The sequence below is a fragment of the Protopterus annectens genome, chromosome 6.part0, assembly GCF_019279795.1.
Source record: "Protopterus annectens isolate FY-2018-M chromosome 6.part0, PAN1.0, whole genome shotgun sequence".
Taxonomy (NCBI): Eukaryota; Metazoa; Chordata; order Ceratodontiformes; family Protopteridae; genus Protopterus; species Protopterus annectens.
Genome location: NC_056737.1, coordinates 1,043,124,096 through 1,043,149,323, shown reverse-complemented (window position 1 = coordinate 1,043,149,323; position 25,228 = coordinate 1,043,124,096). Strand labels below are relative to the sequence as shown.

General features: G+C 36.6%; 1 protein-coding gene across 2 annotated transcripts in view; it reads right to left on the bottom strand.

The window, feature by feature from the left end:
• RIN3 (Ras and Rab interactor 3) overlaps positions 1 to 25,228 on the bottom strand; it is a 1,126,789-nt gene that overhangs the window by 332,480 nt on the left and 769,081 nt on the right. For both annotated transcript variants that reach the window (XM_044074650.1, XM_044074651.1), the window contains one exon: positions 2,683 to 2,774. In XM_044074650.1, coding sequence (XP_043930585.1) covers positions 2,683 to 2,774 — 92 coding nt within the window. The remainder of the gene's footprint in view (positions 1 to 2,682; positions 2,775 to 25,228) is intronic.

Here is a 25,228-nt window from a genome sequence, read left to right as displayed (position 1 = left end):
GGCTTATATAGGCCCTATGGCCAATAGCCTAGTACCTACCTATGAACCTATAAAAGCTGGCAGTGATGATAATATCCCAACTTTGCTTTCCACCTTTAGCAAGGGTTTCAATCAAATTTTGAATTATAATGAAAAAACACAAATATATGAGATAAGGACATGTTGGAGCCATCTTGTGTGTTTGTGGGTTTGCAAGATTGCTCAACTATCCCTCAGATAAAGCTGAGTATAACTTCAGCAACATTCAGGGCACATGTTGAGTGTTACAGACTAATCTGATTTTCATCCCACCCTCCCTGTTTTGGAAATTTTTCTCTGTGGTTGCTACTTCCTGTGGTCTTTGTTTAGAGTGTTCACATCCTGAGTATATGCCTGGCAATTCCTATGCAGGCTGTATTTGTTAGTGATGGATCATTCTGAATGTATTCTGAAATCATGCAGCTGCATTGTACCATATTGATCTGTCTTGTAATGTTTTCACGCAGCTGTACAAGCATGAAATAACTGACATGTTTATTATAAGCTGTTTATGTTCAAGCAGGCATGAAGTATTTTTCGTTGCAAGTTGTTTCTGTTTAAAAACAGTTTGGCATCCAAACAAGTATATCATATGGAAGGAACTTAAAATAGTAGGCAATAACTCAGAATAACAAACACAGCAGCGAAGTTCTGCAGATCTTTATGACAAAGAGGACTTATTTTTATTTTCTGGCATTTACTTAAACAAGTGATCCTATGTGCTATTCTTTTTCTCAAGTGAGTGCTCCCAAATATTTCTGCAAAAGTTCTTTCATCATAATCACAGGTTCAAATGTAGTTATTAGGTAAGCAGTCTATGAAAAGTAATCCTGTAAACATTTTTTTATTAGGATTGCTCCCATACATTTCTGCAAAAGGCTAATTCACTCTAGCATACCTCTCAACTGTCCTGATTTTTACAGAATGTCCTGAGTTTTGCTCTTTTTTTTTTGGTCTGTTCCTCATAAAATGTGTGGTTTTCTAGAAAATCTCTGAGGATTGAAGCAAGTCACTGATTTAATGACTTACATTTGAGTTTCATACTTTATACTCTTCGGAAAATGCATACTAACACAAATTGTGTTGCCCTAACAACTTTCTAAATTTCTGAGTTTCTAAGTTCTAAGCTTAGGTCTTTGTTTTCCCATTATTTTAGGCTTTGTCCAGATTTTTTGCACTAAGAGGTTGAGAGGTACTAGGCAAATGGCCCAGTAGACCACTGAGGAACCTATAAATTTTCTTAATTGTTTCAGAGCATTTTGGGGTTAAGTGACTTACTCAGAGTTGTACAGTAGGCACTTTCTTCTTTTTTGGAAGGGAGCATTCTATATATTCCCAATGGGTTCTCCCATCCTCACTTAGATTCCACCCTTCCCTGTCCAAACCTCAACCTCTTTAAGGGATGTCAAGGGAACACCTACGTTATCACCTCCTGACTAAGAATGGCACACCCCCAATCCCTTCCTATTGCAACATCAGATGCATGAACTGATAACTGAACCCATTTGACTGGGCCATACTTAGGACTTTATCCCAGTATGCCACTAGAGCAGCAGAAAATTATTTTGAATGAAAATTATGTTTTGCATTCATGTGCAGCATCACTGTTGGTTAAGTTATAGACATTTTTGCTACATTTATGAAGAGGTAAAAGGCTTGAAAAATATACACGAAGAAATATTGGAGGACAAGAAATGAAATCCTCCAAAGCTAAGACTCTGTAGGTAGTTAACAAAAGTTTGATTTTGTTTTGTAGTTCATAATATGTTGCCTACAAACTTACAAAATAATTCTTAGATTGTATTTACCAATATAGATGGCATTTTTATAGGCATGATACAATTACTTTGTTTATATTTTGAAAAGACATTTTTTGTGTTCAATCCACCCTTCTTTCAGAATGTGAACATGCTTGCTTTTTATACATGAAGAAATACTGCAAAGGTAATGTGAAAAAAGTAATATACAAAAAAAATAACATTTTGTATACATTTAATACACCACTGTAGCCTTATACTTTACCTGTTTTTAAATATTTTCACTCAGAACTTTTAACAAACATCATCTTTCAAGTTACCCTTAAAGCATGTCATGTATCACATTTAAGAACTGAACCAAGATAATTTATTTCCTGTATGCTCATATTATATTACCAATAGTAGATAAGAGAATGACAAGAAAGCAAGTTTGGCATTGATAAATGCATGTTTTTGTTTTGTTGCATTAGTTAAATTCGACTACCAGGAACTGTAGAAAAAAAAACACACACCATATGATAGCAGGAATATTTACGTGCTGTGGAGTGAAATGTGGCTGGTAAACTAATTTAGTAACTGAGTCACAAAACCTCTCTCACTATTGTCTATTTATCATGCACTATCTCAGTCACAGTAAGGAAAATGCTACAAATACGTTATTGCTTTGTTTAGTGCTTTACTTTTTGCAAATTTTGCCAAGAGCATTACCTTAAAACTTTTACAGACACACGTCAGAAAAAGTCTGTTTTATGCATTATCCACTTATTTTAGGTTCACCAGAATTTGCATTTCTTAATCCCATTTTTTCAGCTTAAACTAACTGTTGCATAGTTAGAACACTATTAAAAATACAAAAATAAATTTAATCTGGACTGGACAAAACAGGTCTTTGTTTTGAGAGACTTACTTTTCCCAAGGTTTGATATTGTTTCAAGGTCTTGATAGCTTTTTGCTTCCAAAAATGCTTGTGGTAGAGTTAATGGGAAAGGAAGTATATCTCTGTTGAAAGACAAACAAAAATGTTATGCTTTTATATGAACATGCCAACTCCATCTTCAAATATAAATAAGAGGCAATCCTTATAACCAGGCTTCTTTATTATTATTGTTTTATAAATGTACAGTACTCATGAGTCATTTAGATTTTGCTACATCAGTATGACTTGAAATTAAGTATACTTATCTTTATTATGTGCAGGAATACCTCTCAATACATATATATATATTTTTCTGTACAATAGACAATATTTCTCCATGTTGGGGTTCCTGAATGCATACATTGTGCAAGCCCCTTACCCCTTACTCAGGATTTATGCCAGGATCAATAGATCTTAGCTCGGAGATACACCAAACATAGCAAATGCACGGCTCTGCTGCTGGTACAGCAGGAATATTGCAAAGTACACTTAGGTATATGAAGCACCTGGAACACTGCAGCATTTAGGCCCAATGACTGTTGGTGATGGGTCTGGTGGCAAATACTAAATTAATCAAATATACATATCTTTCTCCAAGAAGCTTTACTCTTTCAACCTCACATAGCTTGAAACCACTTGATCTACAACACTCATAAAGGCAAAAAAGCTGCAGCTATTGGAGCTCCATCCCTTTTCTGGCGCTGATTATGTCTGTCTGTCTGATGGTGGTCAGTGTTCTTTGCATACCTATCAACATTTTAGAGGAAGAAATCTGGACAATGTCTAACATGAGGGGACAAATGCCCAAAACAGGGACAGATTTAAAATATTGCTCTTATAAACTTAGACAGTCACTAGAATAACAGGATTTATGCTAGCATGCATTTTCTGAAGGATGGGAAGTCTGAAACTCAAAAGTACATCATTATTTAGAGGGATCAATCCTCGTTGGTTTGCCAGAAAACCACAAAATTTATGAGAAACAGAACAAAAATATTAGGCAAAAATCTGGACATTCTCTGAAAATCTGGACAGTTGAGAGGTGCGGCTCTTTGCGCCTTCCACACCCACTGTACTAATGATCTGTGGACCCTATTCAAACTAAATCAAGTGTAATCCCTCCAGTTATACGCATTCTGGTAGGACTATAGTCACAAGCAATCCAGCTAATGATGGCAAACTTATTAACATTTGAAACCTTTACCTCTCTCCTTTTGTGACTGGTGCCCCTCCCTGCTTCTCTGATATTTATTATTGTAATCAGCGTCTCCAGATCCTTTTCTATATATGGCTAATCACTGATTAATGATTGTATTACATCCTTCCATCCAATAACTTGGTGATCACTGTCTGCTGTTCCCCTACCCAGTTTGCCAGTAATTAGTATCTGTTGCTTGAAAAACAGCTGGGCTATTAATAGTCTTAGATCATGACCTTCTACCCCATTTTTACGTAGAGATTTTAGTGACCATAGACCCTGGGATTCTCTCCATGCACACTATCGCTAAACAAAACATAGCCTCAGTCTAATCTCTAACATTCTAACAGTTCATAAATGCAACCGTTCTCATCCAAATGCAGTAATTTGTCAGAATTACCTCTTCACTTCATTATACATCATTTTAAATTGGACTTGATAATTGGTTATGTTTCTTCTGTCATTCTAAAACGCTCCACATGTGTCAGCATACCTCTCAACTTTTTTGCTCAAGAACTCTGGACAAAGCCCAAAATAGTGGGGGCAAAGAGCTAAAATCAGGGAAAATTTATAAATATTACTCTAAATCATTTAAAAAGTTAATAGAATAGTGGGTTTTACATCGATGGGTATTTTCTGAATAATGAAATGTATGAGGCGCTAATATTCAACATTATTCACCGAATTAATCTTCAATGATTTACCAGAAAATCAAACACTTTATGAGCAAAAGTTTTTTTTGTCAGTATTTCTGTTTTCGTTGTTTTTTTTTCCCAGTATTGTGTATGATTGAACTTATTCTGTCTGTATTTTACATTTGACATTAGGGCAGTTTGGTCATATACAATACACCCCAATATATATATATATATATATATATATATATATATATATATATATATATATATATATATATATACATAGGTAGATAGATAGATACTGTCTTCGTTTTATGACTGAAAAATATCTTTGTAAAATATACATTAACATTATAGTAAAACAAACTGAGAGCAGGAGCAGAAAGTGAAGACAAGACCCTTCCTTAAATAACTAGAAGGAAAAGTGCATATTTCCTTTTCTATGATATAGCATTATGCAATATCAAAACAAGCTACATCGATACAAAAACTTCATAGAGCACATTTACTTCAAACTAATATTTTACCAAAACAACTAAAGAAAATGTAAGCACTCATGGCAAACGTACAATGCAGTTTTCATGCATGCTGAGCTATAGTTTGCAAATACTGGATTTGAATTGGCTCACAATGGCCATTATAAATAATTCCTACTGACTGTTGTCCTTCCTTTAAGATAACCATGTTAAGAATAGTGCCTTGACTGGGGTAGTTACTCTGTCTATCTGTCTATCTATCTATCTATCTATCTATCTATCTATCTATCTATCTGTGCATGTGTGTGTGTTTTACTATCATAATCAGAAATGGCACAATATTTTTTGTTTAAAAGATTGACTACTTATGTCAATTTTAGGAAGTTCTTGTATGACAAATGTCAAATGTCAAATGTGATAAACACAGTGATTGACATATGAACTCCCAAACTTCTGATTTTGAATGTCGGTGTTTACTTTCTATCACCCCCCATGTGGGGGGCCTGTACCCCCCACACTCCCTGCATATTATATATACCAACTCCAAGATTGAACTACAGTGAGGAAAAGGATAAAATTCGGGATCCGCACTATACTGCGCTCTCCATTCAGAAACCCAGCTTCATATTAGCGAATGTAAACTATTCACTAATATATATTTGTCAACTTACAGTTCAACATTACAAGTGTTGAAAACAAGCATTCAACTAAACTGTGTTCTACCTGCCATTCCTGAATATATTAAATCTCGAATTTCAGAATTTCAAGACCATAAAGCTGAAACTGTACAAAACCAAAACTTCACAAACCCAAAACCATAAACCCGAACAGGCAGAATACACCACACCACACACAAACCACAACACCCACACCACAAAAGAAATAAACACAACAAAACAAAACACCAGACATGCACATATCTACACTACACAAAAGCAGGAGGGCAAGCCCTCCTGCACCCCCACATCCCCCTACTTATATATATATATATATATATATATATATATATATATATATATATATATATATATATCTTATTAGAGACCAATGTTTTTTCTCCCAATACCTCATTAAGAGTCTGATGTAAAATGTCCTCCTTATTACCCCTTTCCATAAGCCTCTTCTTTGTTTCCAAAAGAAACTCCAGCCTACAATTTTTTTCAGAGGTGTTTCTAGCAATCCGCTTAAATTCACCTAATGGAAGTGAATTCAACAAATGGGGAGGGTGCATGCTTTCTGCATGTAAAAAATTATTCACCGCAGTATATTTCCTAAAGGGTTTGAACTGGATCTGATTTCTTAAATCCACATAAAATTCAACATCCAAAAATTGTGTACAAGAATCACCTTTCATCATTGAAAAATTTAAACCATGCCCATTCATTTCAATTCTGAGAAAAATATATCAAATTCCTTAGGATCACCCCTACACAGAAAATAAGATCATCTATGAATCTTTTAAACACCACACTCTTTTTATAGAACTCTGTACAATAAATGAACATTCTTTCAATGTAATTCATATAAAGGATAGCATAAGCAGGGGTATATGAAGCCCCCATTGTTGTTCCTTTCAACTGAAGAAATATTTCATTTTCAAATTTAAAATAGTTGTGTGTTAAACAAAATTCAAGTAATCTCACCACAGCAGCAGTCCTAGGTCCATCACCCATAATGTCCCAAATAGCCTCCAGTCCATATCTCAGCTGGATAGTCATGTATAATGAATTCATATCTACCACTACCCAATAGTAGTCATCCTGCCATTTTACTATACTAACTTCCTTACATAACTCTTCAGTATTAGAAACATGTGATGGCACTTAAACCAGATATTTCTTCATTAATGAATCCAAAAACACTCCTACATTTTGTAAATATGAACCCACCCCTGAGACAATAGGACTACCTGGTGGGTCCATTAAATCCTTATGCAACTTTGGTAACACATAGAACATAGGGTCATATGGCTTCTCAATGAACAATTTTTTAACATTTTCTTTAGTCAAAAAAATTAATCCTTCACCCCTTTTCAAATTTTTTAAGAGTTCCTCATTGAAAACACCAGCAGGATTACATTCCAATTTAACATAATCTTCCTCGGCTTGTAATAACTTGTACACCATTTGATTGTATTTTAGCCTGGACATTAAAACACAATTGCTCCCCTTATCCGCTTGCTTGAACACATAATCATTTAACTTTCCTCTCAAATCATTTAACATTTCCCATTCATCTTTTGTAATGTTATAATGTTTATGACTTTTTTCAAACTTTCACAAATCATGTTCAAGTCTTTTAAGTAACGTGTTCAAACAAAGAAGCAAAGGAAGATAATTTTGGGGGCATAAACGTACTGGAAAAAGGCAAATGTAGAACCAATAATTTCTCATACCCAGTTTCAAACCCCTTTTCATACACACATCAACATCATTAAAACTATTTAACAGAGGGTCATCATCCACAGTTCCATCTATCTCATATATATATCAAATGTATTAACATAATTTCTTTTTTTTATCATAATAAACAATCAAATGCAGTTTTCTACAAAACTTTTTCACTTCTAACAAAACATCAGCCAACGTAGGCACTTTTACAGATACACATTTTGTGCCTTTAGCCAGTAGCTTAATTGGCAGCTCATTCAATTGCATATTATGTTTAAAAGAATTTGCTTATTTAGAAATATTGTAACCCCCCGGACTGACACCAGAAGCTAAGCCAATTGTTAAAATCAATCATTTTCTGTTTGTAACATGGCATCATCCTTGGAGAAGGTAGTACGCTGCTCAGTGCTAAGTTCATACTTACCCGAGACAGACAATCAGTGAGCCTGATCATGTCTCACTTCATATAGTCAAGGGAGGTATATCTTAGATCATTAACACCCACACGGACTGACACACCGGTACCAATGGTTCAATGACCTGAGTGCCCATGTGACTTGATGGAGCCTAGCCCCAGAAAGGCAGATAACCATGACTCTCTCCATACTCAGTCTGGTGAGGGGGGCATCTGTGTGCCTCACTATAGAATCACCAATGACCAGGAAATTTGTCTGGTGCCAGTTTGCCTTAAGGGTTTAGCTGTGAAGGCATTGGATACAATGTTGCTATGTGTGGTTGTGGGTGGTGTTTTAACAGAGTGTTTATGTGATGGTTGAGGACCCTTTCTTTGAATGTACTGTGCAGGAGGTCTTAGTGTTTTTGGAAGGTTACTTTTAAGTGCCTCAGCATAAGTAGTTTTATGTGTAGGGTCATTAGCCTGTGCAGTAGGTGTGGTCATTTGTCACTGACAACCTCTATAGGATTATTTTTGGTTGTATGAGAGAGTTTTGCCTCCAGTGTTAAAATGTATTTACACCTCCTGCACATACTATCTGTTTTATTAAGAATAAGTGGGTTGTCAGTGTATGAGGCAATTGCTACAATGCCTAAGAAAACTCATTGCAACCTGACTGGCCACAGAGAGAGTTGGGGAGTGCATACCCATGACCACTGATCTACAAGGAATAAGTGAGGAAAACTTAAATGTTGAACAAGTCAAGACAAGCAAACTGATGAGCAACGCTCAACTATGAGCAAATTAGATGTCTATACAGTAATGCCACAAGAGTGCAGACCACAGACCAGAACAAAGACACTTAGAATAACAAGCACAATAGTCCTTCAACCAGCATTTCCAGGATCAAAAGGGTGAAGGCTACAATCTACTCCTACAAGAGTGCAGACCACAAACTTTCCTAATTTAAAATAACTGGTTTGGAAGCAAAGTGCTTAAACCAGAAGAAAGACACTTATAATAACAGCTACAATAAACCTTAAACCAGCAATTCCCATCTCAGAAGAGTAAAGAGTACCATCTACTCCCACAACAGTGCAGAACACAGAACTTCTTAATGTAAAATAACTGTCCTAAAACCAAGTGCTTAAACCAGAACTAAGACACTTTTGGAATAACAGACACAATAAGTCTTCAGCCAGCAATTCCCAACTTAGAAGGATGTAAGCTACCTCTCCTACCACAAGAATGTAGACCACAGGCCTTCCTTATGTTAAGTAACTAGTTTGAAGCCCCAAGTGCTTACATCAAAACTAAGAGGCTTAGAATAACAGTTACAATGTAGTCAGGCTATTAATAAGCAGTAATAAGTGTAGCAGACTAAATGCAACTGAACACTTTAAGAACAAGCAAAAGCAAAATAAAGTAATAAAGTAGGAAGAAGCACAGATACAGCAAAAGAAGCAGAATAAACTCAATTTTTAAGTAAGTGGGAAGGAAGGAAGCAGAAGATAATTAAAGTTTAGGAAACTAATGGGGTGGGCCTTCCCAACTGATCTCTCTGTACTCAGTAGAATGAACTGATGAGATGGAGAAAGAGGAGTGTCCAAAATCAGATTTATAGTAGGGGTGGGCAGCTCAAACACCATCAAGTTTAAAAGTACAACAGTGGGTGGATGGATAAGAAATTCTAATGCAAACAGGTTTATAGGTTCATATATATATATATATATATATATATATATATATATATATATATATATATATACATATATATATATATATATATATATATTTATATTTAAAAACACACACACACACACACACACACGCACACATATACATATATCGATTTCCATCACAAGCTCGAAGTTTCAAAATTTCGAACTGCAAATGCTTGGGACTATAAGATTGAAGGTTTGAAACTTCAAAATTGTGATAAAAAATTGAAAACAAAAAAATGCTTCCATGCACCCTCCCACTCCCTGCTAAATAAATATACCAGCTCCAAGATCTCACTGCTGTGATGAAAATGGTAAATTTCCCATTCCTCACTGTATGGTGATCTCCATTTAAAACATCTGAAGTTTCAAAACTTCGATCTTATGGTCTCGACCATGTGCAGTTCGAAGGTTCAAAACTCTCAGCTTGTGAAGGAAACGACATATGTATATGTATGTGTGTTTTTATATATATATATATATTAAATACTAGTAATATATATATATATATATATATATATATATATATATATATATATATGTGCACATATATATGGAGAGAAAGATTAATTTATTTATGTTTTGTTATTTGTTCATAGAGAAGATGGCCTCGTCCAATGGCCCTTTGCAGCCACAACTCAGGCTCAGTTGTTATATGGTTTGAAAAAGCCACTTTGGCGAAAGCGCTCACCAGATATCTATAAATAAAAGACTTGTTTTTTAAAGAATTCAAGAGTTTTCTATGTTTTTGATCTGGAATATTCGTATATCCTTGGTCTGAAGAGACTTGTTGTATGCTGTTCGTCACCGTTTATATGATTTTGGTGAATATTCATATATCCTTGGTCTGAAGAGACTTGTTTGCTGTTTGCCATCTCTTACATGATTTTGGTCTGAAGAGACTCATTGCATGCCGTCTGCATGGTTTTAGTCTTGAGCAGTAATTTATTTTTATGATTTTATTATTTTTTTGTTTTTATTATTTTTTCGTTTTCTGCTCAAGAGCAATCATTTTCTTGTGGTACTGACTGTTATTTGGACTATTTTTGTGTGTACTCTTTTGATATACCACAAGAAAACCATGGCAGAACATACTGATAACCATGTTGAGCTACCTTATAATCCAAATAAGGTTGCAAGTGATAAAACGTCCCATTCTCGACTCCTGGACTGTGTTATTGGTGACGTCAATCTGTTGTTATATTTTAAATCTACAGCCACAAGCAATCAGGAGTCTTTAAGCAATGTTGATTTCAAAGCCCTAAATGCTGCATTCTCAACCCTGGAAACCAATTTATTAAAACTGAAGTGACTACAGATGCAATGCTTCCATTTTGAAGTGTGCATCAAGAAAAGGATAATACCGAGAGAGCTTAGAATTTTAAAGATGCTGACAACAGGAAACACTTACCCTGATTTGTTGTATCGCTGGCAACAGCTTAACATTGAGGTGAGCATTAGTAATATGACTGTACTCAATGAGTTTTTTGCACCAGAAGAAAGTAGATTACAAGAACTTATCCAAAAACAACAAATTGACTTATATCATACAGGAACAAACCACTTGCTGACAAACAGGATAAACGCCCAGTGCTCCAGAAAAACTTAAATAATATTAATGAAACCAAAAGGAGCAACTAGGCTGATGCAGAGTCACAAGTAGAAATGAAAGGCAAAATCCTCAGGTTAAAATCCAAATGAAAGGCAAAATCCTCAGGTTAAAATCCAACTTTAATTCCACTGCAGGTCAGATAAGCGCTTTCACTCATTCATTTGAGCTTCATCAGATCATGTAACAAAGACCTTCAAGTACATAGGCTACATTTATACAGTTAAAACATCTCCTATTGGCTGCTTCTTCTTACATATTCATGAGTTAATCTAAGCTTAAAGATATATGCACATATAAGCATGCTAAGATGTATAAAATGACAAAGTGAATATAAAAAACATATAAAACATATAAAAACTCTCCATGAACACTCAAGATGCTCTAATAAATAGGTATATATAAATATATATATCAAAGAAATCTATTTCAAGGGGTAAAAACATATATGTTCCATCATTTATTATAAAATCTACAAACATTCCTCCGTTTGTTTAACATAGGTTTAATGGGGGCTCTCTCATTGAGACCTAAACCCCTATCTGCTCTCAATCTAACTATCCACATACTCTCCTTACTCTCAGTATGGTTCCTGATGTCACCTCCTCGTATACTGGGTTTAATATTCTCAAGAGCTCTAAATAGGAAATAATGTTCAGGACCTGCTTGGGCTACGTGCTTAGCTAAGGCATTGTGAGGTGAAGCCTTCCTAATGTGGTAAAGATGTTCTCTTATCCTGTCTTTAAAACGACGATTGGTGTAGCCTATGTACTTGAAGGTCTTTGTTACATGATCTGATGAAGCTCAAATGAATGAGTGAAAGCGCTTATCTGACCTGCAGTGGAATTAAAGTTGGATTTTAACCTGAGGATTTTGCCTTTCATTTCGATTTTAACCTGAGGATTTTGCCTTTCATTTGGATTTTAACCTGAGGATTTTGCCTTTCATTTCTACTTGTGACTCTGCATCAGCCTAGTTGCTCCTTTTGGTTTCATTAATATTATTTAAGTTTTTCTGGAGCACTGGGCGTTTATCCTGTTTGTCAGCAAGTGGTTTGTTCCTGTTTTATTAGCTTCATTTTTTCTTGCTGACTTTGGAGCAGAGTCTACTACCAGTGAACAGCGTTTGCTTAGCGCATAACTTTTGTTTGTATCTTTACCCTGCATACAGCCATTTTTGGCTACTTTATTTGTTACTGTGCTTTTGCACTATTTTTTCCATTATGCAGAGTCAGAGTGAAACTGTAGATATTGAGCTAGACTATGAGCCCCGAGGTGTAGACCTGGGCTCAGTCGCTCATCTACAGAAGAGGTTTGAACAGAATCTCGTCTGTTCAACAGTCACTTCCTGGCAATTCGGTGCTTTGGAGCGCTTTGATGACGCGGATACGGCGACACCCGACTTGGATGAGCTACAACGCCTGTTAGACAGTCTAGAGAAAGACTTTGCACATTTGAAACGTTTGCAAACACAGCGCTTGCATTTTCGTTATTGTTTGGACACAAAAATTGTACCGAGAGGATTACGTATATTAAACATGCCCAATCAGGGGGAACATTATCCAGAGTTGCTTTCAAGGTGGCAGCGCCTGAACTTGGAGGTAAGCAAACAGTACATGGAGTTACTTATTGACTTTTTTGCCTCTGAAGAGAAGAAACTCATTAATAACATTAAGAAACAACAGAAGAGAATTTTTTCTTGTTTCCCAAGTACTGTAATAGAACCACTATTTGAAAGCCTGTTGGATGGAATATCATCCTTAGAGCGGAAACTTCTCCAACAGAAGAGAAGCAAGATAATTAGAGATCACAGAGATTTTAATTTAGGACAAGTCTTCGTTTGGCCTAAACATGGACATTATAGTGCTACCATTAAACCTAATGGCTATACTAGTGTTAGACAACTGAGTTCCGAACCTAGTACTGGTTCTGAAAATGTTAATGTTGTTAATAATGCTTGTGAAGCTGTGGATATTACTAACTGTGTACATAACAATGTATCGCCTAGTAATAGGGTACAAAATATAGCTAACATTAATAACACTACTACTTCCAATGATACTGATGATGTAATTACTATTTTACATAGTGAGAGTGGATCTAGCTCTATTAATACAAATAATAAAGAAGTTAGTCAGCCTACTACTGTGAATAATATTGCAGACAGAACTAACTTATATCCAGCAGTACATGTTGTGAAGGGACCGATCAATAAGAGGTTGTCAGTAGATGACGGCATAGTGAGATCCAAGTTACCTCACAAAGTACATACCACCATCACTACAGGAGTAGTAAGTAAGCTCCCTTTTCCCCTCCCAGTCCGAAGGGACAAGAATATAACAAGGGGACGCTCTATGAGCAGGGGGAGACAGAAAGCATAAATTATCAGAAGAGTATGTACCACATCAGACAATAAAGAAGATGTGGAAGAACAAAGTAAATTAGATACAGCTGAAATTTTGATACCAGCAGATTCTATGATACATAACATCTCAGGATATTTGTTGACTGAATGTGATGAGAAATTATTATGTAAAGGCCTAAACTTTATACCAAGTGCACACAGTAACTTTACGGACACTGTAGTAGACATGAGACTTTTCTGTCGAAATCTTATGCTTAAACTGCTATTTCATGATAAAACTGATAGTGAATTGACAGACAATAACGTTACTAGACCACCAAAGTTTAAGAAGCTTAGCAACTTTGTCCCACCTAATCATCCGTTAGTTGAGGCATATTTGAAACTAACTGAGGATGATTTGTATGAATATTTTCTCTAAAGAAATATAGGAAGAATGGTAATTTGACTAGAGGGGAGCAGACTAGCTTACTTAAACTTCAGTCATTACAGTCCATAACCATCAAACCAGCTGATAAAGGTGGTCGGATAGTAGTTATGGACACTAGCAAATATCATGATGCTATGATTAAACTCTTGGAAGATGATTTCTATTTACAAGTTAACGAACAAATAGTGCAAGCCACTATTAGTCACGTAAACAATATGTTATTAGATATGTTGAAAGGTGATATCTTGGATCAAGAATTGTTTGACTATCTCTTTGTTAAGAATCCACTTGTACCAACAATACATGGGTTACCTAAGATTCACAAAGACTCCATTGACCCACCAATGAGACCCATAGTGTCTGGTCAGGGTTGGATCACTGAAAACCTTTCTGTCTATGTTGAGAAACATTTGCGACCTATATTAAATAAGAACAAAGTTGTACTGAAAGATTCCAAACAGTTTTTAACAGATTTGTATGACTGCTTAGGTGGCATTTGTGACGTTGTTAACTTGATTTGTGTAACGTTTGACATCAAGTCCTTGTTTACTGTGTTACCAAATAATATAGGCCTGATTTATATCACTGAGTATCTGCTCTTACATAGCGAATATACATCAGTTAAAGTAGACCTCATTGTACATTTCCTTGAACTCATTTTGAATAACAATCTTTTCACCTATGACAACAAGTTTTACCAACAGCGAGGTGGCGTAGCCATGGGCACACCTTATGCCAACAGCTATGCAAACATGTTTTTGGCATTTTGGGAATTTGAGAGTCTCTTTAATTTAGAAATGTTTAAACAACATGTAACTTTTTATAGACATTTGGTGGATGACGTTTTTGTTTTATGGAGAGGCAGTGTTGATGATTTGTTTGTGTTCCATACTATATTGAACAACCTCACTGGCTATTTAACCTTCAGTATGAATCACTCTAGAGAGAAGATAGAATTTCTTGACTTGTATATAGAAAAGTTAGCATGTTGTTTGATTAATACAGGTGTCTATAGGAAACCTTGCTATTTTAATACTCTATTACAGCGTGATAGTATGCACCCACAGCATATTTTTAAGAATATCATTAGAGGCCAGGGGATGAGAACCTCTAGGCTAAATGCCACAGAAGAAGGCTTCCTAAATGAAGTGAGTGACCTCAAGATAAGGCTAGAAGAACGGGGCTATAGCTCACAAGAGATTGAGTCCAACCTCTTAGATGTCAATAAACTTAGACTGAACAAAGCAGCCCCTTATTTTGGACCAGTTATTACTGGTGGATCCACTACAATAGACAATGGTAGAGATGAGAGATCAACTCATGTAAGGGTTTCTTTACCATATAGTACTGATTGTCCAGCAATCAAGAATATTATTACGAAACACTGGCCTATTCTCTGTACTGATGACACCATCGGTAAACTTGTGGGGACTAAACCCTCTTTTTATATAGGAACAAATTAAATTTAAGGAGAATGTTATGTTATTCAAAAGGGATGAATGGTCAATGCCTCTTGAACACACAAAACCATGTGGACGCTGTAATTATTGTAATTCTCTTTACCCCAGTCCATTTTTGAACATCCTGACATGCACACTAACTTTAGCATACGTGCTGTAGCTACCTGTGATACTACTCATATAGTTTATTTGGCAGTGTGCCAAATATGTGATGCATTTTATGTTGGCAAAACCAATCGTCGTTTTAAAGACAGGATAAGAGAACATCTTTACCACATTAGGAAGGCTTCACCTCACAATGCCTTAGCTAAGCACGTAGCCCAAGCAGGTCCTGAACATTATTTCCTATTTAGAGCTCTTGAGAATATTAAACCCAGTATACGAGGAGGTGACATCAGGAACCATACTGAGAGTAAGGAGAGTATGTGGATAGTTAGATTGAGAGCAGATAGGGGTTTAGGTCTCAATGAGAGAGCCTCCATTAAACCTATGTTAAACAAACGGAGGAATGTTTGTAGATTTTATAATAAATGATGGAACATATATGTTTTTACCCCATGAAATAGATTTCTTTTGATATATATATTTATATATACCTATTTATTAGAGCATCTTGAGTGTTCATGGAGAGTTTTTATATGTTTTATATGTTTTTTATATTCACTTTGTCATTTTATACATCTTAGCATGCTTATATGTGCATATATCTTTAAGCTTAGATTAACTCATGAATATGTAAGAAGAAGCAGCCAATAGGAGATGTTTTAACTGTATAAATGTAGCCTATGTACTTGAAGGTCTTTGTTACATGATCTGATGAAGCTCAAATGAATGAGTGAAAGCGCTTATCTGACCTGCAGTGGAATTAAAGTTGGATTTTAACCTGAGGATTTTGCCTTTCATTTGGATTTTAACCTGAGGATTTTGCCTTTCATTTCTACTTGTGACTCTGCATCAGCCTAGTTGCTCCTTTTGGTTTCATTAATATGACTTATATCATAGTTTTAATGACACTGTTGTTGAGCCGTTACTTGACCGTTTAGTAGATAGTGTTTCTCTGTTCGAAAAACGTTTGCTAGAACAGAAGAAACACAAGCTACAAAGAGATGTATATGATTTTTCACATGGCCAAGTCTTTACTTGGCCTAGGCATGGTACCAATAACAGACAGAATATTGGTAATAATAATAATAATAGCTTATCACATGCCTTAATTTCAAATGCTACAAATGTTGCTGATGTTAACAACAGTAAAAATGTGTTAAACAATGCAATTGCTTTAAATGTCAATGCTGTTACTAATAATAGAAATGTGGATTTAAATGCTGATATTAATAGTACTGTGAATTTTACAGCAGAAGAAAATCTGAATTCAGAGTATAACATTAATACTGGAGTTACTAACAGTATTGATATTGAGAATTGTGATGGTGGGGCTAACAGTGATGAATCTGCCCTAGAAAGCAGAAATAATTCTGAATTGCCTGCTATCAATACACTATCAGATAGCGAACCAGTAGTTCATAGAAAAATACTTATACACTCTAATACCTCTAGTTCAGTTGAACATCCTACTCCTTTCCCAATTTCCAATGCACACAACAGAGGAAGAAGCCACTCTTATGAGCAGGGGAAGGCAAAAAAGGAAAGCCCCGGGAGGGGAGTTAAAGGAACCCACTTTGAAGAAAATGTAGGAGAAAATTACAACTTAGTGTGGAATCTCTCACACAGACCCTTAGATAAGTATGAGTTAGAAGTCCTAAATAAAGGACTTTCTTTCATACTTACTACTGACAGTAATATGACAGATACTATTTTAGATATTAAGTTGTTTGCTCGCAACTTACAATTAACGTTACTGTTTAACAATGATGCTAGGAACACACAACCAGTACAATTTCGTAAACCTAGTTTATTTGTTCCTAATTTACATCCACTAGTGGATGCATTTTGTAAAATGGTTAAATAGGATATCTATTCTAAAGTACAAAAACCCTCTGCTCATTTTAAAAAAGGCAATTTAACCCTTAGACAGAAAAAGGCCTTAAACAATCTTAAGAACGATAGGAATATTTCAATCAGACCAGCTGATAAAGGTAGCCCGGTTGTAGTGTTAGATAGAGATGCTTATAATTGTTATATGAAAGAAATGCTGAGTAACACTATATTCTATACACCCATAAACATGCAAATTGTCCAAGAACATGTTTTAAGGATATATAATTCTAATGCAGACAGGTTTATAGGTTCATATAAATATATATATATATATATATATATATATATATATATATATATATATATATATATATATATATATATATATATATATATATATATAAACACACACACACACATATACATACACACACACACACACACACACACACACACACACACACACGCACACATATACATATATTGATTTCCTTCACAAGCTCGAAGTTTCAAAATTTCAAACTGCAAATGCTTGGGACTATAAGATTGAAGGTTTGAAACTTCAAAATTGTAATAAAAAAATGAAAACAAAAAAAATGCTCCCCTGCACCATCCCAACCCCTGCTAAATAAATATACCAGCTCCAAGATCGCACTGCTGTGATGAAAATGGTAAATTTCCCATTCCTCACTGTATGGTGATCTCCATTTAAAACATCTGAAGTTTCAAAACTTCGATCTTATGGTCTCGACCATGTGCAGTTCGAAGGTTCAAAACTCTCAGCTTGTGAAGGAAACGACATATGTATATGTATGTGTGTTTTTATATATATATTAAATACTAGTAATATATATATATATATATATATATATATATATATATATATATATATATATATATGGAGCGAAAGATTAATTTATTTATGTTTTGCTATTTGTTCATAGAGAAGATGGCCTCATCCAATGGCCCTTTGTAGCCACAACTCAGGCACAGTTGAGCAGCTGTACACATATAATAAAGAATACAGAATTATCACTGAGAGAGATGCTTAATTAAGGAAAAAAAGGCATGACATCCAAAAATCCAAGATCAGAGATAGCTTGATTCCTTTCTTGTTGGTCTAAATATGGCATTTTAAAACATTAACCTCTAGCAACCTACACACATCCTTACATTCATGAGCATTTTCTGAAAAATGACTTAAAAAGCACAAGCAGAGGAAATGTAAATAATTCTGAACAATAAAAAATATTTTGTGAGCAATAAAACTGTATAAATAGCAATGCTATTAGTAAAAAGTTATAGTCAGTGCATTCACAGACTTTCCATAAGTACTATAATATATTATAATGCATACAAACCCAGAATTATATCTTTTGCTAAACTTTCACAAACAAATTTTCATATCTTGGAAACTGTGTTCCACACCTGAGGTCAACTCCTTGTTGGTCTGATCCGACCATAAGCTAATCACCCTTGATATCCACATCCCACCCCCACCCCCCATGGTAAAAAATTTCTCCAAAGCCAACTTCATGCTTCTTAAGACAGAAGTGGTGAACTTCATGACACCCATGCAGATGGACAATACAGTTACAACTGCTGAATCCTGCACAAATGCACTCTATAAGCACATAACAAGAGTGCATGGCTCGTGTTATCCCAAACAGTACCAAGACGATATCCTCCACAAAAAGGAAGCCAATCTGGTGGTCCCCTGCCATAAACAAACTGTACAACAGAAGGAGGAAATTGTTGCAAGAGAGTAAAATCCCATAAGTGGCGGAGCTCCCTGGTCAGCCTCAGTAAGAAGCTGAGATCCCTTATAAGATCCTACAAAGCTAGCTAGGAAAACAAAATCACCACTGATTCTAAGGACAACCACAAAGCATTCTATAGCTATGTCAAGAATCTCAGTGGCAACACCCAGATCTGCTCTGAGTTATAGCACAACGGCGCAAAAATTACAGAACCAGCTGATATTGCCAACATCCTGGCAGATAGGTTCAGTGCTAACTTTACCCCCCACCCCCTAAAGGGCCCATATCTATACAGGAAGAATGCAGAGTCCCTGTAATCACAACTACACAGGTAAAGCTGCACTCTCTATAGCCAAAAACACAGCATCCATGGGACTGCACAAAATCCCAGGCTGCATTTTACATAAACTTCAGAATGAATTGGCTCCCCTCCTAAGCACCATGTTCAATCATAGCCTCATATCAGGCTTTGTGCCCACTGAATGGCGTACAGCAACAGTTATCCCACTCCATAAAGGGGGAGCCACCACTGATCCCAGGAACTATTGCCCTATTAGCCTGATGAGCCTGGTCTGCAAGGCATTGGTAATCTCGAAACTCTGGATCCCACCCAGTTCAGGTTTGTGAAAGGCAGGTCATGCCTACTGAACCTGATCGACTTCTTTGAGGCAGTCACCAAAGCCGTAGGTGAGGGTAAGGTGGTTCACACAGCCTATCTTGACCTTGCCAAGGCTTTCAACACCATCCCCCATTCTGAAATTATAGCTGAACTCACTAAACTAGGTATAAATCCCTGTGTCACAAGATGGGTTGCCAACTGGCTCACTGACAGAACCCACACTGTAAAACTTGCACACTCCCAAATCTGACCTCAAACCAGTGACAAGTGGAGTACCACAGGGTTCAGTCCTGGGACCTCTCCTGTTTGGTATCTACTTCTCTGAAGTACAGGCTAACACAGAAGGCCTCTGGCTAATGAAGTTTGCAGATGACTGCAAACTAGTAACCATAGTTGAGTCCCCAAATGATGTGGAAATCCTACAGAAGGGGCTCACTGAGACAGATGCCTGGTGTCAGAGCCATGGCCTCAAGCTCAATGACAAAAAGTGCATTGTCATCCCCTTTGGTAAAAACTCTGTACCTATGAACTACTACATAGACAGCAGTCTACTTAACACCGAATGTGTGATAAGAGACCTTGGGACCCAGGTGGACAGTAGTCTGTCCTTTGATAGTCACATTGCCACAGTAGTCAGGAAGTCCTTCTACATGGCACACCTCATTATAAAAGGGTTCTCATCCAGGGAAAAAAGAGGTCATTGTTCCCCTCTACTCGACACTCATTAGACCCATTATAGAGTACAACACCCCTTTTGGAATGTACCTCACAAGACATCTGCAGCAGCTGGAAAGGCCACCGAAGTACCTGACAAAGAGGATTACTAGCCTCAAACAGATGCCCTACACTGACCGTCTCAAACAAATCCAGCTTTACTCCATAGCATATCGCCTACTCCAAGATGATCTCTGCCTAACATATAAAGCTATGTCAAACCCAGAGCTGTTGGACATGCTATACCTAAAGAAATCCCGATACCTCCAAGCTACATGATCTAGGGACCTAAACCTTGTCACCACAATAAATAGGACATGCTGGAGGGTTAGATTCCTATCCCAGAGACTTCTCATACGCTGGAACAGGCTACCCATCTATGTCAAGAAAATTTCTTCATTAGCACTCTTCAAGAACAATCTTGATGAGTGGATGGGAAATAGGAAATACAACCCGGGGATCACTTCTTTGTCTCTGCTCAACAGTGGCACAGGAAAATAACTTTCTTGGGTGGCGTAAGCCAGGGAATCTTGTTGGCTAGGCTTACGTAGGCCCTCGGGCCGATAGCCTAGTACCTACCTATGAACATATGAACCTATGTATGACCTAGACATACATTGTTAGAATATATTTGTTAACCAGCCATAACCTTTCATAAGACAGCACGAAATCCCTCTCTGACTGATATCTACAGCGTTATAAACCATGAGCTTAGTTGTAGGATGAGCAATATAAATATTACTAGATATATCACTCAAGATGTGCAACATCCAATGCAAATATCATTGACAAGTTTTCTTCAAAACATTTATTTCCATGCAATAGTTTGTAAGTCACTTGTTTTGAAGTATTATGCACATCTGAAAATATTGCCTATTTTCATAATTAATAACAAACAACTAGCAATATCTTCAGTATAGTGTAATATAAAAGGACATTTACAATGACTCTTCCTGTCTCCTACCATAACATTTCACACCATACTTCTCAATAGCATTAGTGTCTCAGTTATAAAAATATGAACATAAATATGAAAATATAAATAATAAGTGGCAGTGATTAATTTCTCTACTGCAGGACATCATAGGATCATAGAAGATTACTAGGTTATCAACCTGGAGGTCATATAAAGCCTAGCCATTTCATCCCAGTATAATACCATAGAAATGCTAATCAATACCCAAGATTGCATTTACTGATGATAGCCCATATCCAGGAGGGTTGTGGGCACTATCGCCGGTATGAATTTACAGTGCCCCTTCCACTCGTCCAGTTTACTCTTGAACAGTGTCATAGAGGTTCTCTGTTTCACATGAATTGATAGTCTAGTTCAAAGATGTGGCAGTCACTGGGAGATAAATCTGTCCCTCCAGCATGCCCTATTTAAGTCACAGGCCATATTTAGGTCCCTGGAATGGGTAGCCATTGTCCCATTTGATTTTCAGATATGCAGCAAGTTCATTAGGTATAAGTCCGAGATTGCTCTGTAAGTCAAGCATAAGTTTTCACTAAGAAGTCTATACGATACAGAGTATAGTGACAGGGACTTTTAGTCAGTGTGTGTAAGGCACATGCTGAAGTCCCTTGATCTTCTTTATTAGAAAGCTCTAAGGTCTCTCCAATTGCTGCAGGTGCTTTTGGGGCATTATACTCAATTATGGTCCGGATTAGTGCCGAGTCTAGAAAGGTTATAACCTCTTTTGCTCTCGAGGTGATGCCTTTACTAATCAAGTGTGCTACACAGGAAATCTTTCTTACTACTGTAGACACATGGTGGTCAAAGCTAAGGTCACAGTCAACTTGTGATCCCAGATCTCTTAACTCTTTGTGGCTACTTAGGGTATGGTTAATTTGATAGTGTGAAGGGACATTATTTGTGCCAAAGGGAGTGATGATGCATTTCTTTACATACAGTTTGAGACTGTGACTAAGATACCAGTCGCTGGTCTGCGTAAGACCCTTCTGGAGTATACTAACATCATTTGGCGATTCAATAATTGCACCCAGTTTGCAGTCGTCCGCAAACTAGGTCAGCCACAACCCCTTAGTTTTGATTTGAAATTCTGAAAAATATATACCAAACAGTAGAGGGCCCAGCACTGACGCCTGTGGCAGCCCATTGGTAACAGGTCTGCTGGTTGATGTGAAGTCATCCACTTTGATAGTGTGTGTCTGGTTTGTTTGCCCATTGGCAACCCCTCTTACAACAAAGTGGTTTACATTCAGTTTGTTAAGCTTGTCAGTAATGCCTGAGTGTGGGATTGTGTCGAAAGTCTTTGCCAAGTCGAGGTATGCTATGTGCACAGATTTGCCCTCATCAATGGCCCCGGTCACATTTTCAAAGAAATCCACCAGATTTAACAGGTAGGATCTGCCCTTGACGAAGCCGAACTGGGTAGGATCTAGGGTTTGGAGTTTGCCTATGTCTTTATTTAGGAGGTCCATAATAATATGTTCCATGACCTTACAGTTGAGGCTGGTCAGGCTTAAGGGTCTGTAATTCCCCTGGTCTATCACTAGGCCACCTTTGTGGAGGGGAATAGCTGTTGTTGTTTTCCATTCCACAGGAATCATAGGTTAACATTCTTAATGTAATTTTCTTAATTACCCCATGCCCTTTCTAATGCTACCTATAATTAGGTGGTAAGTCACTTAGTTAAAGATGATGGACCCAGAAAAGCTCTGTACACTATAGGGAGCTATAGTTGTTAACTGGAAGTTTACAAAAAAGGTGCTATAGGCTTGAATGAGTTAGAGTATGCTCCTTCTACGTGGCAGTTCTGGTGCATGTACAGGTGAGGGAAAGGGTGTCATTTTGTGAGCTTCTCAGGGTGTAATTCTAGTGCCTAAATATAGTGCTGCTCTCAGAGGAGGTATGTAGTTCAAGTTTAAGTTTAAGATTCCGAAACTTTGGCTGTTGAGAAGAAAGGAGGATCTTGGTGTCTTAGTGTCATTAAGTAGCTAACTGGGTTTTACAGGAGGATGTGCTAGTGGAATGAACCCTACAATATTGTTTTATTTGATTGTAACAGGAATGCAGATCCAGCAAAGATAAACTATATTTAACATTTAGAATTAGAATATTTTTGGCAATGGTAGTCTAGGCAACCAGCAAAAGAAGGTGAACGATTCTGTTGCGGAGTTTTACTTGTAAATTTGTCTGGTTGTGTCAATGGGGAGTGATAGGCTGAATGTCACTGCAAGGTATTTCTGCTCTGAGCTACTCTCCTTCAAAAGAAGCAGGGGTTAAAGCCACTTTCTGAGTAGTTCAAAAGACCATTGCCTTAATTTTCTTGGGATTGATTTAGAGTTTATTTTCAAGCAGTCATCTACAGAGGTCCACAAAATTGTTTTGTAAATTAGTCTGAAGGTCAAATTATGTTTTGCTAGACTCAGTAAAAACTTCCTTGTCATACATGACAACACTGAGATGTGGGAGTTCAAGTGGAAAATGGATAACAAAGAGAAGAGAATGGAAGAGGAGAGAAGGGGGGCCTACTGCTGAGACTAGGGGGGGGGCTGCATTATTGTTGCAATGCCAGAGAAAGAATGTTTGTGGTAAATTTGAAAAGCTCTAACTCGTAGCTTTGAAACCATGATATTGTATTTCTGTAGTTTATTAAGCAGAAGCATATGAGCGACCATTTCAAAAGCTTCTCTCATATCAAAAAATAAAGCAACAGTAATGAGTTTGTCATTCATATTCCTGTAAATGGAGTCAGTAGCAGAGATAGGAGCTGTCAGGGTGCTGACTGAGTTAGGAAAACAATTTGTTCATCACAAACAAGGCCACAGCTATTTATGTGGTTAAATAGCTGTTTATACAGTAATTTTTGAAAAAGTATTTTAAGGGGACAAGGGCTGATATTAGTAGTCCGTAGTTGTTTATGGAAGCCGCATTACTATGGTGTGTATAAAAAGAGCAGGAATTGCACCAGTTATGGGTGAAAAGTTAACTATATGAATGACAAGTGTGGTTATTTCCTCTTTTTCATATCTGAGGAAATTGGGTGGAGTTTATTACTTAATCCCTGAGGAGTTTAGCTTTAATAGTAGTGCTTTAGTTTCTTTGTCTGCGATATGAGAAAAGTGGAAGGAGGCAGCGAATGATGCAAGCGGTTAATGTTGCAGGGGAGAGGGGGGTCTTGGGTGGCTGAGAGCATGAAGAGTAAGCCTATAAGCTATCAGGGAGATATTTTACTGAAGACAGAAGAAAATGCTGGTATTCTGTGACAATGTTTTGGTTTTCACATTGAAGAACATTATCATTACTATTACTATTATTATTATTATCATTATTATTATTATTATTATTAATTAGGTGGTTACAATGCCACCTACCAGTTGCTTTCTTTCTTTCCGAAAGGCTCTGGAATTAATATAGTAAGAAATATATTTTTGTCTCCAAGATATAATGTCTTTGCAGATTTTGTGGTTATTCTTGTGGATTTTCTTAGTCTGGGAAAAATGTTGATGGAGTTTAAATGGGTATTGCATCCTGTCTTTCCAGGCATAATCTCTAGACTTCATTTGGGCTTTGATATTATGAAATAGCCAGTGACATATCTGTGTATAATCATAGGGAATGTGTAACAAGCCTACTAACACCTTCAATGTGCTTTACATAAATATTGTAGGAATATCTATAAAAACCTAGTGCAACATTTGTTAAAGAATGAGAATACATTTGATGATAAACAAGCAATATTTTAATTGCAATTTAAACATGTAGATTACACTGCTTTGTGTGATAGCCTTCTAAATGGATAAAATACTAGAAGGCTCTTGGATCATTTATCAACACTTTTTTTTCTATTATAAAGCCTCCG